The sequence below is a fragment of the Sinohyriopsis cumingii genome, chromosome 7 (assembly GCF_028554795.1).
Source record: "Sinohyriopsis cumingii isolate HCF-2022 chromosome 7, ASM2855479v2, whole genome shotgun sequence".
In the NCBI taxonomy this organism is placed as follows: domain Eukaryota; kingdom Metazoa; phylum Mollusca; class Bivalvia; order Unionida; family Unionidae; genus Sinohyriopsis; species Sinohyriopsis cumingii.
Genome location: NC_142967.1, coordinates 88,776,931 through 88,793,124, shown reverse-complemented (window position 1 = coordinate 88,793,124; position 16,194 = coordinate 88,776,931). Strand labels below are relative to the sequence as shown.

Genomic DNA, 16,194 nt, shown 5'->3' with positions numbered 1-16,194 from the left:
CTCACAGGCGTGCAGAAAACTGTCTGACTTGTACCCATGATACACTCACAGGCATGCAGAAAACTGTCTGACTTGTACTCATGATACACTCACAGGCATGTAGAAAACTGTCTGACTTGTACCCATGATACACTCACAGGCATGCAGAAAACTGTCTGACTTGTACCCATGATACACTCACAGGCATGCAGAAAACTGTCTGACTTGTACCCATGATACACTCACAGGCATGCAGAAAACTGTCTGACTTGTACCCATGATACACTCACAGGCATGCAGAAAACTGTCTGATTTGTACCCCTGATACACTCACAGGCATGCAGAAAACTGTCTGACTTGTACCAATGATACACTCACAGGCATGCAGAAAACTGTCTGACTTGTACCCATGATACACTCACAGGCATGTAGAAAACTGTCTGACTTGTATCCATGATACACTCACAGGCATGCAGAAAACTGTCTGACTTGTACCAGTGATAGACTCACAGGCATGTAGAAAACTGTCTGACTTGTACCCATGATACACTCACAGGCATGTAGAAAACTGTCTGACTTGTATCCATGATACACTCACAGGCATGCAGAAAACTGTCTGACTTGTACCAGTGATAGACTCACAGGCAAGTAGAAAACTGTCTGATGTATGCCATGATACACTCACAGGCATGTAGAAAACTGCCTGACTTATACCACTGATAGACTCAGACCAGTTGAAAACTGCAAATAGTTCCCATGATACACTATCTATGATCAGCAGAGATATGTCTGACTTGTGTTCCAAATACACTTTCTGAGATTGGTAGAAAATTATATAACTTATAACAGTAATGCACAATTTTTGACTAGTAGAAAACTGCCCGACTTAAACCTCTAATACACTCTCAGATAAGTAGAAAACAGTTTGACTTGTACCCCTGACACACTTACAGACAGGTCAAAAACCGTCTGACTTATACCACTGAAAATATCAGAAAATAAACTGTCTGACTTGTACCCCTGACACTATATGAGACAACAAACTGTCTGACTTGTACCCCTGACACTATATCAGACAATAAATATTCTGACTTGTATCGCTGACACTATATCAGACAATAAACTGCCTGACTTGTATCCCAGACACTATATCAGACAATAAACTGCCTGACTTAAACCCCTGATACACTCTCGGACAAGTAGAAAACTGTTTGACTTGTACCTCTGACACTTACAGACACAAGTAGAAAACTGCCTTACTTATACCACTGACACTATATCAGACAATAAACTGTCTGACTTATAACCTTGACACTATATCAGACAATAAACTGACTTATTCTCCTGACAGACTATATCAGACAGGTAGACAGACTATATCAGACAGGTAGATAGACTATAATAGACAGGTAAACAAACTATGTCAGACAGGTAGACAGACTATATCAGACAGGTAGATAGACTATATCAGACAGGTGGAAAAGTATCTTTTATCCCTGATACAATATCTGAGACAAGTATATAAAAAACTGTCTTATACCCCTTTCTAACTTGTGTATCTATGCGCTATCTTGGCCAAGTAGAAAACTGTCTTATACCCCTGTCTAACTTGTGTATCTATGCGCTATCTTGGCCAAGTAGAAAACTGTCTTATACCCCTGTCTAACTTGTGTATCTATGCGCTATCTTGGCCAAGTAGAAAACTGTCTTATACCCCTGTCTAACTTGTGTATCTATGCGCTATCTTGGCCAAGTAGAAAACTGTCTTATACCCCTGTCTAACTTGTGTATCTATGCGCTATCTTGGCCAAGTAGAAAACTGTCTTATACCCCTGTCTAACTTGTGTATCTATGCACTGTCTTGGCCAAGTAGAAAACTGTTCTTACCTATACCCCTACTACATCATGTTTCTTCTTTCAGCTGAGAGTCCTCAACTGTCTCTTAACCTTGATACCTCAAAGCCATACCAGTTTCGGCAGATGGAAGATAGGCCATACACACTGCCAATGAGTGGAAAGTGGCGGAGTGTATCAGCTGTCCAGAGTGGTCATTCGGTTTCCAGGTTGCCTGCAACAGCCCCCTCATCGATGCCAAGGTAATTTCCATCCAAGGCTTAATGCAGTTTGTAAAACAGTTCCATCATCAACATACTTTCCAAACTTCCAAGCAGTGGTGGTTTCTTTTTCAGACCCATAAAGTGGGTTTTATGGACGGGTGGGGGGAGTCCAGCGCACCTGACCCAAGTAAATGATATTGTACATTTCAGAGTCGTACAAGCCTGTAGCAAATGACTGAATTCAAATTTGAATAAAAGAAAACAAAATACATATTTTCTTGAACAATTGAATTCACTTCCAAACAAAACAAACTGGAACACTTAGCATTCCTTATATACCATGCATATAAACACACCCACAAATCACAGGCATTAGATAAAAGATGAAATGTGTTCATGGAGTACAGATTCCCCACCACAGTGGCAGAAGTGACCTAAATATAAAATGTAACCAGTGTGTGATGGCCAGACAGATGATTGTAACACTATTTGCCCCTATAACTGTAATGGTGGGGCATGAAAATCCATTATTAAAAAAATTCAGGTTCATTTAATGCCCATTTTCCATAATTAATGGTCTTCCACATTAACTTTCATATCAGATTTTGCTGCTCTAAATAGTTCATGGGAAGGTAATACAAATGTTATCAGTGTTAATCTTTACATTAATAAATAGTTCATGGGAAGGTAATACAAATGTTATCAGTGTTAATCTTTACATTTATAAATAGTTCATGGGAAGGTAATACAAATGTTATCGGTGTTATTCTTTGCATTTGTTAGAGATGATACTCAAACTTGATGTTCAGTTTTTCTGATTTTTTTGGCAGCTGCATTGTTGTGAGGTTGTGTCAAACAGGCTGTGAGGTTGTGTCCAACATGCAATGGCCCCACCAGTTATCATGTCTAATTATGACAGTTGCATTCTGAGTTTATGCTTTTGAAATGGAACCACAGCTCCATACTGGTTCTCACTTTTATGAAATGGAATCACAGCTCCATACTGTTTCTCACTTTTATGAAATGGAATCACAGCTCCATACTGGTTTTCACTTTTATGAAATGGAATCACAGCTCCATACTAGTTCTCACTTTTATGAAATGGAATCACAGCTTCATACTGGTTCTCACTTTTATGAAATGGAATCACAGCTTCATACTGGTTCTCACTTTTATGAAATGGAATCACAGCTCCATACTGGTTCTCACTTTTATGAAATGGAATCACAGCTCCATACTGGTTCTCACTTTTATGAAATGGAATCACAGCTCCATACTGGTTCTCACTTTTATGAAATGGAATCACAGATCCATACTGGTTCTCACTTTTATGAAATGGAATGACAGATCCATACTGGTTCTCACTTTTATGAAATGGAATCACAGCTCCATACTGGTTCTCACTTTTATGAAATGGAATCACAGCTCCATACTGGTTCTCACTTTTATGAAATGGAATCACAGATCCATACTGGTTCTCACTTTTATGAAATGGAATGACAGATCCATACTGGTTCTCACTTTTATGAAATGGAATCACAGATCCATACTGGTTCTCACTTTTATGAAATGGAATCGCAGCTCCATACTGGTTCTCACTTTCATGAAATGGAATCACAGCTCCATACTGGTTCTCATGTTTTTAAAATGGAATTACAGCTCCATACTGGTTTTCACTTTTATGAAATGGAATCACAGCTCCATACTGGTTCTCACTTTTATGAAATGGAATCACAGCTCCATACTGGTTCTCACTTTTATGAAATGGAATCACAGCTCCATACTGGTTCTCACTTTTATGAAATGGAATCACAGCTCCATACTGGTTTTCACTTTTATGATTTCAACTACTGAACTAATCATGCCTTGTTTTTCATGATTACAAGTATGGAGTAAATTCTCACTCAAAGTACTTAGAATTTACTAAGTATGGAGTAAATTCTCACTCAAAGTACTTAGAATTTACAAGTATGGAGTAAATTCTCACTCAAAGTACTTTTGCTGCTTAACAAGCACAGACACATGGCTTGCAGCCCAATTTTCCCAGTTAGCATGCTAATCTTGCAGTTATTAGATACTAGAGAGTTGATTGGGAGAAGGGGTGTTGGCAGTGTTATTAGTTTTCCCATTTTGCTGACAGAAATGAGTATTGAACTGTTTGACCAAGCTAGTATCCAACAGTTTGACCAAGCTAGTATCTGTTTGACCAAGCCAGTATTGAACTGTTTGACCAAGCTAGTATCTAACTGTTTGACCAGGCCAGTATTGAACTGTTTGACCAAGCTAGTATCTAACTGTTTGACCAAGCCAGTACTGAACTGTTTGACCAAGCCAATATTGAACTGTTTGACCAAGCCAATATTGAACTGTTTGACCAAGCCAGTACTGAACTGTTTGACCAAGCCATAATTGAACTGTTTGACCAAGCCAGTATTGAACTGTTTAACCAAGCCAGCATTGAACTGTTTGACCAAGCCAGTACTGAACTTTTTGACCAAGCCAGTACTGAACTTTTTGACCAAGCCAGTATTGAACTGTTTGACAAAGCTAGTATCTAACTGTTTGACCAAGCCAGTATTGAACTGTTTGACCAAGCCAGTACTGAACATTTTGACCAAACCAGTATTGAACTGTTTGACCAAGCCAGTATTGAACTGTTTGACCAAGCCAGTATTTAACTGTTTGACCAAGCCAGTACTGAACTGTTTGACCAAGCCAGTACTGAACTGTTTGACCAAGCCAGTACTGAACTGTTTGACCAAGCTAGTATCCAACTGTTTGACCAAGCTAGTATTGAACTGTTTGACCAAGCTAGTATCCAACTGTTTGACCAAGCTAGTATCTGTTTGACCAAGCTAGTATCTAACTGTTTGACCAAGCTAGTATTGAACTGTTTGACCAAGCTATTATCTAACTGTTTGACCAAGCCAGTACTGAACTGTTTGACCAAGCCAGTATTGAACTGTTTGACCAAGCCAGTACTGTACTGTTTGACCAAGCCAGTATTGAACTGTTTAACCAAGCCAGTATTGAATTGTTTGACCAAGCCAGTATTGAACTGTTTGACCAAGCATGTATTGAACTGTTTGACCAAGCCAGTACTGAACTGTTTGACCAAGCCAGTATCGAACTGTTTGACCAAGCCAGTATTGAACTGTTTGACCAAGCCAGTATTGAACTGTTTGACCAAGCCAATATTGAACTGTTTGACCAAGCAGTATTTAACTGTTTGACCAAGCCAGTATTGAACTGTTTGACCAAGTTAGTATCCAACTGTTTGACCAAGCCAGTATTTAACTGTTTGACCAAGCCAGTATCTAACTGTTTGACCAAGTCAGTACTAAACTGTTTGACTAAGCCAGTATTGAACTGTTTGACCAAGCCATAATTGAACTGTTTGACCAAGCCAGTATTGAACTGTTTGACCAAGCTAGTATTGAACTGTTTGACCAAGCCAGTATTAAACTGTTTGACCAAGCTAGTATCCAACTGTTTGACCAAGCCAGTATCTAACTGTTTGACCAAGCCAGTATTAAACTGTTTGACCAAGCCAGTACTGTACTGTTTGACCAAGCCATAATTGAACTGATTGACCAAGCCAGTATTGAACTGTTTGATCAAGCCAGTATTGGGCTGTTTGACCAAGCCAGTATTGAACTGTTTCGTACTTTTGATTATTCAACATACATATCTGATTTACCTAACTTCCACAGAATTGGGTTGTGCCACCTTTTTTACATTACCAATGCAAATTAACAAAATATGCTCTCCCCAAACAGAACTCAGTAGACTAGCAACACCAATCATCTTAGCTTTTGTCAGTCAGTTATATGTGCCTTGGTGGTTGTTTAACTTTTACTGTATTTATCTTGTAATTGTATAAACTTCCCAGGGGTGACTGTATTCCATGAGCATTAAGTGTGAAGCCATGGGAATTATGACTGCATTGAGAAATTCCATTGACTCATATGGAGAAATTCCATTGAATCCTATGGAAACATTTCCATTTCATCATATATATATAACATCCCATATTCTGTTGACTCCTGTTTAAAAAAAATCCAATGAATCTTATGGACAACAATTCCACTGAATCCTGTGGAAAAATTCTGTTGAATTTTATGGACAACAATTCCACTGAATCCTGTGGGAAAATTCTATTGAATCTTATGGACAACAATTCCACTGAATCCTGTGGAAAAATTCTCTTGAATTTTATGGACAACAATTCCACTGAATCCTGTGGAAAAATTCTATTGAATCTTATGGACAACAGTTCCACTGAATCCTGTGGAAACATTCTGTTGAATCTTATATAAAGCAATTCCACTGAATCCTGTGGAAACATTCTATTGAATTTTATGGACAACAGTTTCACTGAATCCTGTGGAAACATTCTATTGAATCTTATGGACAACAATTCCACTGAATCCTGTGGAAAAATTCTGTTGAATATTATGGACAACAATTCCACTGAATCCTGTGGAAAAATTCTATTGAATCTTATGGACAACATTTTCAACTGAATCCTGTGGAAACATTCTATTGAATCTTATATAAAGCAATTCCACTGAATCCTGTGGAAACATTCTATTGAATTTTATGGACAAGAATTTCACTGAATCCTGTGGAAACATTCTATTGAATCTTATGGACAACAATTCCACTGAATCCTGTGGAAAAAAAATCAGTTGAATTTTATGGAAAACAATTCCACTGAATCTTGTGGAAAAAGTCCATTGAATCCTATGGAAAACAATTCCACTGAATCCTATGGAAAAAATCCATTGAATCTTATGGACAACAATTCCACTGAATCCTGTGGAAAAATTCTATTGAATCTTATGGAAAACAATTCCACTGAATACTGTGGAAAAATTCTATTGAATCTTATGGACAACAATTCCACTGAATCCTGTGGAAAAAATCCATTGAATCTTATGGACAACAATTCCACTGAATCCTGTGGAAAAATTCTATTGAATCTTATATAAAGCAATTCCACTGAATCCTGTGGAAAAACTATATTTTCCAATAATTCCAATTTTTATAAATTAGCTGTGTTTTCTTTGTTTTGTTTGGATTTAAACGGTCATGTCATACTGATTTGGAATTTTTTACACATTGATAAATTCTGTAGACTACTTTTGGTTCCCTGTTTCCAGATCACTTGATGTGAGTTTTGTTTATATCAATGCCTTACACCCTAATAATGCAACAACAAGCTCCCACCCACCTACTTCTGTGATTTCTGATAAACAAATGACAAGCCACAGTTTAAAATCGACCATTAGAAGTTAAAACATTGTAATTGCATAGACCTTCCAGCACTCCAACACTCACCCCTTTTGCCAAAAAAGGCATATGGCAGGCTTTAGAAGCCAATCTTTGAAAATTATTGCATTTCACCTCGACAACATGTTACAGCAGCGGTTATTAAAGGTCAGGGTCATATGTCAACCAAAGGGATGTCACTAAAAATGGACACAATTTTGCTTTTAAAAGATAGAAATATGTAGAAAGTAGCAACGATGTTGCTATAACAACACATGCCATAGGCAAGCATAATTTTTGAGGAAAAAAGGAATATTCCTAGTTTAACCACAACAACCATTTTTTATATATTAAAATAATGATCATAACATATATCACTCTCTGACATTCTAACCCATATCACTGTATAAAGAATCAATGAATCTTGTCTAGCGAAGATAGGGCTATGTATTCTATTGCAGTTAAGGGGCTATTGAAAGAAAACTTTGATGTACATAAAAGTGAATCTTGTGTTGGTTAAATCTGCAGATCTGATTTTAGAAAGGAAGTAAATTGGAATTATAAGGATTAAATGATCATGGTTGGGTATTTATAGATGTGTAAATTTTACCTAATCACTCATAAAGTTTACATAAAGTCCTTTGGACTTTATTTACTTTGTGAGTGATTAGGTAAAATTTACACATCGATAAATACCCAACCATGATCATTTAATCATATATTGAGCTCTGTGAAAAATCTATGGAATCCTGGTCATATCTTAACAAGATTTGAATGATTCCTGTGTCAAATCAAATTGAGAGGGTCATACAACAGAACCAATACATTTTCTCCACCCCACTCCCACCCCTTTTTTTTACTTTTAAGTATTTATTACCCATCAAAATTATTTCAACATGAGCAATTTTAAGATGTAATTTATTTTAGTAGCCTTCTGCCTCAACAGAGATTTATTGATTGTATTGACTTCACATTGCTGTGTCAAAGTGGAATCTTTACCTGATCAAACCAGTACCATCATTATATTTGACATGTGTGATTTGTGATCTTAGCTGTACTGAAACATTAGAACCACCTATAGTGCTTGAGTACAGGTTGTTTGTCTCATCTGCATTAGAATGCTTAGCTATCAGTGTCACTTTTCCATTAGCCTAAGTGGCAAAGATGGCAACTGCCCCTTAATCATTCACCATGTTTTACTTTTGTGTTAAAGATTTTGCAAGTCTGAGGGGGGTGGGTGGGGAATGCATAAATGTACAGACTCAGTTGGGAGACTGAGTTTCAGGAAACACTTTTGTTTTGTTCTTATTAATCTCTTTTTTGGATTAAGCCATAAATAATTCATTCATTCTGTTATTGATTTTGTCAAAGGAAATGGTCATTCAGGGTTTGCATGGCATGTAAGCTTTTGCTGGAGCACTAATTGGGAAAAACTTTTTGAACCCTCAGGCTTAAATCCTTCACTTATGCACAACAACAAACATTTCAACGATGCAAACCTGAGATCATTTCTATATTAATGAGACCAGACCTGAATTTCACCAACAGAAGTACAAACTTAATATGACTTGTGTTGGTGAAATTGAGGTCAGACTGTCAATGAGTGGACAACAAGTAAATAGATTCTGATGCAGTGGTCTAAATAATTATGTATGTTTGGACAGAAAAGAAGAATCTAGTGTCTAAATAATTGTATATTTCTGGGGCACAATAAAATCCTCAGTGATGTAGAATCTAGTCTTACTTTAATAAATATACAGCATGCTTTTAATTTCTACCTGTACAACTGAGCTAAAGCTATAGGGAACAACAGTCCTATATTGAAGTGAGTTTGCAGGTTCAATTTTATTGTTGTTGTTGTTGTTCTAGGGTTTAATGCCATCTTTTAGCACAAGATAGGCTATACATGGCGGCCAGTATAACTGGTGGAGGAAGAACCCTGGAAAAACCAGGGTAGAACCACCGACTCACGAGTAGCTACTGGCATGCTTTCCCACGTACCCATGCTAGCCGAGCCTGAGACTTGAACCCACACAGACATAGGTGAGATAGCAGTGATCCAGAACAGTGAGCGCTATAGACCATTCAGCCACTCGGGGCCCCCAGGTTGAGTTTTAATGGTGACTGATGTCCAGTTGAGCTGTTAATACTAATATTTGTTACAGTCAAAACACAATGTATCTCCTTAAATGTTTTTGCAATTCTTTATATTTAATTGGCACCAGATAACTAGTGTTGTTCTGACATGCTGTTAAACCCTAATCCACCCATCCATCCATCCAGTCATCCATTCTAACACATCTTAGACAAATTGTACTGCAAGTCCTGTAAGCACAATCAATCTGAAGGATTTAAAGAATTACAGACTTTGTCAATAATGACTCTTACTGCAGACATGTAGCATGATGTCCCACCCAGTCAAGTTATTCTGACACCAGGCTGACCAGTCCAAACACTAACCTCTTAATGCTGAGCGCCAAGCGAGGCAGCTGTTAGTACCATTTTTATGTCTTTGGTATGACTCAGCCAGGGTTTGAACCTGTGACCTTCCGCATCCGAAGTAGATGCTGTAACCACTAGGCCACTGGAGCAGTCTGCATATTTGTAGTAATTTAAATTTTTAGTTTGAACAGCCAAATACAAATACCCAAAATAAAGAAAGAACAAAAGGAGGCTGACAACAAACAGCCTCTACAAATACCCAAAATAATAAAAGAACAAAAGGAGGCTGACAACAAACAGCCAAATACAAATACCCAAAATAAAGAAAGAACAAAAGATGGCTGACAACAAACAGTGGTTGCTTCAATGGTTAAGACAATAGTAGCACCTGTATGGGCACAAATCAAACACCTGTCAAAATGAAACACCTGTCAAAATCAGTCACTTGAACTCAACATCAGAGGGAGCCAATGCAGCCAAAAACACTAAGCTGACCTGTTATTAAAGTAACATGCTTATGATCTGTTCCTTAAAACACTGTCCGTAAAGTTATATACACCAGTTAAAGTTCTTTCTGATGACCATGGGATTACTTAGATCCAAGTCGGTTTTGGATCAGGTAATTATTCCACATGTGTACCAAATATATACAGTTAGCAGGTAGTGTCAGCATTTGAATTGCTTATAGCCCATTAAAGTTTGAAGATGCCAACTTTAAAAACAATGGACTCAGAAAGAAGAATTAAACTCACATTTCCACAACTGTATGCTAAAAGGGCATTGGAGAATTTAGGCAGATGCGATAGTTGAAGATCAGTGCACTGTAAATTCTCATCAATCAAGCCAGTTCATGGATAATTGTGTCTCACATGAAAGTATGCGATGTATCAGACATAATTATCCATGGATTTGAAATCACTGGATTTGTTTAATTCAAGAATTTCAGGATTATTTACCTGACAAACAGTTGTGTGCACCATCAGACTTGATTGACATGATGTTGATTCCATCAGACCTGATTCAGTGGTTTTGTCCAAAAATCAGTGAAGCGTGAACTTCAGTACTCTGTTGTGATTAGTGTATATACCAAATATTTCATTAATAATTGTGCTTCATGCTTTAGTTTTAGTATTTTAGTCATGTTCTTCATTGTTTGGATAAAAATATACATGATTTCACAAAGATTTCAATTTTTCAACAACAGTTTCATTTGAAATAAGTCTTTAATCTTTCATATGCATGAATCATTTTTAGTAATACTCGCATTTGAATACCTTTTGGTTTTTCTGCATTCTCTCTATCTTTACTTAGCTCATGGTATATAGATTGAAGACAGTGAGTGGAAATTACAGCTAGTTGATATATATATATATATATATATATATATATATATATATATATATATATATATATATATATATATGTGCTTGTGGGTGAGTGTTGTTGTGTGTTGAAACAATATGAAATGCTTTATAATTTTTTTCTTCTTCAAATAGTTAAAATTAAATAAACACAAGTAAAATGTAGTATTTTTTACCAGATTACAGATTAAAATACATTAACAAAATGAGGGGGTTGGGGGAAAGGGACTGGGTTTCATCTTAAGTGGCTTTTTTTTTGCTGTATCATTATATTCCTCGTTTCTGACAAAAATCAAATCAACAAAACTTGGCACCCAATGAAAATTAGTGATAATACAGTATTCAGTGGTGGTAGGAAGGGACTGATGACAGTATTTGTGATGGATTTAATATAAATAATCATAATTATAGTGATAGACAAATGAAGTGGTGTTCATAGTAAATGATGAAGAAACAGACACGACTTCCAGAAAGTGAGATTATGGCCTCTTTAAAGGCAACCCATAGGCCCTTTAAATTTGAAACATGGGGCCCTTATAACCTTTTTTTGTGAAAGTTTTGAGAAAATAGTGTGGCTTTACTTCACTTGGAGTTTATCACATAACATTTGATGCAAACATTACATGCATTATATCATGGCTTGTTCTGATGTTTGAGAATTGGACAATACCAATATTGAAGTATAATACCTTAATGATACTGAGTTAAAGACTAATTGGATTATACCATTATTGTGCCAGGTCAATTCTACTTCACAGTTATACTATAAAAATTTCATTTTTTTTCTGCACATAAAGGATTTTTATAATGTAGTTTATAACTTTATTTCATCATTTATTTTAAAACAATTTCTTTGCAGGAGAAAGCAAATTGACCCTATAAAGCCCTTCACTCCAACAACGGCTAGACCTGCGACACCTAAGGACATATTCCTATATCATTCCAAGAGAAGTTCGACTCTGGTTGGACCAGGTGAATAAATATTAATGTACATTGCCTGCTGTCACATAGATTTCACATGAAAACACTTTTGTCCTAGCAGATCCCTATTATATGATGCACCACACATATAGCTGGTATCATAAGTATTACCAAGCATTGTTGTTGGATTCTGTGGAATGACAATATTGGTATTGAGATACCTCCCGACTCACATAGATCTGTTTTAAATTCACTGCAATACAGTGTGACCCCACTATAGCACACTCCATTATAACTATAAATGAATTCAGATATAACACGATTATGGTGTTGCTCCCGAAATTTCATATGCATGTATTTTTATTATACGCAAAAAAAAGATTTTTTTCTTCTTATAACATATAACACTTGTGTACTTTATGCGGGCATGTGTTCTGTTTATGGTCACATATAACACTTATGTACTTTATGTTGTCATGTGTTCTGTTTATGGTCACATATAACACTTATGTACTTTATGTTGTCATGTGTTCTGTTTATGGTCACATATAACACTTATGTACTTTATGTTGTCATGTGTTCTATTTATGGTCACATATAACACTTATGTACTTTATGTTGTTATGTGTTCTGTTTATGGTCACATATAACACTTATGTACTTTATGCGGACATGTGTACTGTTTATGGTCACATATAACACTTGTGTACTTTATGTTGTCACTCAAATAGTCTTGCTACTGGGCTAGAACAGGAATGACTACAGTCAACCAAATGACTAATTTTTTGTTTTCAAATGTACCCAGAAAAATAGTTTTGCTAAAACTTAAAAGAAAATTGATTAATTTTGAAGCACCAATCATTCTGTGTAAATACAAAGCAAATGAAAAGAAATCAGTCTCAGTGTTTTACAGTTATGTGATGTTGCTACCAGAATAACAAACAGGCATTTGTTTGGTCGTCCAAAGTGACCGGAAGGCATTTATTGTGCTGTGAAAGTTTCTTTTTTGCAGGAAAAACATTGATGCTTACACTTGCTACAAATGGTGGTATAAAACACAAACTAAATTTCCAATCTTTTGATACCATAGATATCTGGCTGTCAGCAAATATAAGTTGTCAATATACAGGTGTTTATCAGACAGTTTTGTCTTCATTTCATCAAAAGCACATATTTTTGAAACTGCTTTTATCACCACAAGCCCCAACCATCTGTATTTGGTGCATGAGTATTTTCTTCAGCCAGCTGACTTGTTTATAACATGGTTCAGTCTATAACATGGTCAGGTTATATGGACCCCAACCACCATGTTATAGTGGGGTCACACACTGTACATAACTCTGATACAGGGTAACAATAGTGGCCTTGATGTTAGTCAATACATGTTTGTCAGACATAAATAGTATTAGTTTTTATCAGTCAATGGTGTGTGGAGAAACATAACATAGTATGAGCTATAACTTTGGCAGTATTGCTTGGCCAAACATGTGCCTTCATTGTGCTTTGTTGTGCAATACTAGAATTATCATGATATTATTGCAGTGATAAAGGAGCATTGATATCATGATACAACTTTAGGTCCATGATAACATAACTAATCAAAAGTAGATTCAGTAGTGTGTGATTTGGATTTTTAACGTAACTTCAATTATCTGAATCATATTGCTATGATGTCTGCAGTGTGGCAGTTTATAGTGATGTCTAATACTGGGACATCATGCCACAGACATGTGGCATCTTGTCCCACCAGTCACATTATCCTGACTACATACCAACCAGTCCTAAAATTAACCTCTTAGTGTTGAGTGCCAAATGAGGAAGCTGCTAGTACCATTTGTATGACTCAGAAGGGGTTCAAACCATCTACCTCTCACATCCGAGGTGGACACTCTAACCATGAGTAAGATCTTTTGGGCAATGGACACCAAAATAGATTCCTTCTGATCAGGAAGGATGGTGCTAGTACACAGAAACCTGTTTATAAGGACATACAAGATACCAAAATGTTTTACTTAATGCACAGGTGCTATATCTATTAAGGACACTGTAAGATGCAGAACAGTTTATCCTTCAAGAACAGGTGTCCTATATGTAGGCATGTTAAAATTTGATGAAAATTCTTGAGAAAAAATCCCAAATCATTGTTCTTTTTGAGCAGGTGTCCTTTCTATTGATTTTTGTTCAGTTGCTGTTTTTAATTGTATATGCATAAAGTTAAGAACATGAATTTTTATATGATGTCCTTTGCTAGCAGGAGTCCTTTATGCGAAGATATCTGTTACAGCAATTTTTATTTTAGAGTAACATTTTTACTCATTATAAATTGTTTTAATTTCTCCTTTAAATACCTTCCCAATTACATTTCATTAGGAATATTAGTCCGCTACCCTGCAAATCCAGCCCTACTAAAAGATGCTCCTTTAGTAACAGTTGGTTTTAGTGACTTTTTAACATTCTGCATTGCTAATTTATGTTTTGTTTTCCTTCTTGTGTCATTGCTGTAGAAATGTCACTTAATGCATAAGTTCATAGCATAGTCTAGAAAGCATCTAATGTGACATGACTTTTTCTATTACATCACTAGTAATGGGGATATATATATATATATATATATATATATATATATATATATATATATATATATATATATATATATACACACATACACATACATACATACATATATATATATATATGAATTAGTAACATGATAAAATATTACTTTATCCTTTGTTTTCTCTTCTTGTTTTGTTTCAGCAGGAATGTCAACTAAATGCAATATATATACTTGTTTTTATGTATATTGTCAGTGATATGTATATACTAAGTGTATATTGTCTGTGATATGTATATACTAAGTGTATGTTGTCTATGTTATGTATATACTAAGTTTATGTTGTCTATGATATGTATATACTGTCTATTGTCTGTGATATGTATATACTAAGTGTATGTTTTCTATGATATGTATATACTAAGTTTATGTTGTCTGTGATATGTATATACTGTCTATTGTCTGTGATATGTATATACTAAGTGTATATTGTCTGTGATATGTATATACTAAGTGTATATTGTCTGTGATATGTATATACTAAGTGTATGTTGTCTATGATATGTATATACTAAGTGTATATTTCTGTGATATGTATATGCTAAGTGTATGTTGTCTATGATATGTATATACTAAGTGTACGTTGTCTATGATATGTATATACTAAGTGAATGTTGTCTATGATATGTATATACTAAGTGTATGTATATATTGTCTGTGATATGTATATACTAAGTGTATATGTCCATGATATGTATTTACTAAGTGTATATTGTCTATGATATGTATATACTAAGTGTATATTATCTATGATATGTATATACTAAGTGTATATTGTCTGTGATATGTATATACTAAGTATATATTGTCTGTAATATGTATATACTAAGAGTATGTTGTCTGTAATATGTAGTATGTGGTCAGAGGAAGTCTGGGCTCCAGTATTATCTAGTTAGTAACATACTGAATTGCAAATATTTGCTTTGTTTTCTCATCTTGTGATGACCGCTCCAGTGGCCTAGTGGTTACATCATCTGCTTCGGATCCAGAAGGTCATGGGTTCAGGCCTCAGCTGAGTCATACCAAAGACATAAAAATGGTACTAACAGCTGGCTTGCTTGACGTTCAGCGTTAAGAGCTTAATGTTTAGACTGGTCAGCCTGGTGTCAAAATAATGTGACTGGGTGGGACATCATGCTACATGTATGTAGTAAGAGTCATTATTACCTTCATTGACAAAGTCCGTAATTCTTTAATTCCTTCAGATTGTACTTACAGGACTTGCAGTACAATTTGTCTAAGATGTGTTAGAATGGATGACTGGATGGATGGATTATTGTTTAACGGCATGTCAGAACAACATTGGTTTGGGGTCTTCTTGACACAACCAGGCTTTGTAGCCAAAATAAGGTTACCATCTGTTGGTAAGCAAAGATTCTTCATTTGCTCGCTCTCTTCCATTGACAGTTTGACAATAGCTGCCATGCAAGATCCTGTTCACACACTCAAGTACTACTTGAAATGCAAGTTGTGGCATGTGCAAAAGCCTCTTTCTTCCAATGATAGCCAAGAATCAGCATATGACTCCTCAAGCCTTTGCTTTCAT

The 16,194-nt window shown here is 35.8% G+C and overlaps 1 protein-coding gene across 3 annotated transcripts in view; it reads left to right on the top strand.

Annotated features, from left to right (window-relative positions):
• Positions 1 to 16,194, top strand: part of LOC149795676 (BTB/POZ domain-containing protein 16-like) — a 263,165-nt gene that overhangs the window by 51,647 nt on the left and 195,324 nt on the right. For all 3 annotated transcript variants that reach the window (XM_089965525.1, XM_089965523.1, XM_089965524.1), the window contains exons 4-5: positions 1,901 to 2,075; positions 11,973 to 12,085. In XM_089965525.1, coding sequence (XP_089821651.1) covers positions 1,901 to 2,075; positions 11,973 to 12,085 — 288 coding nt within the window. The remainder of the gene's footprint in view (positions 1 to 1,900; positions 2,076 to 11,972; positions 12,086 to 16,194) is intronic.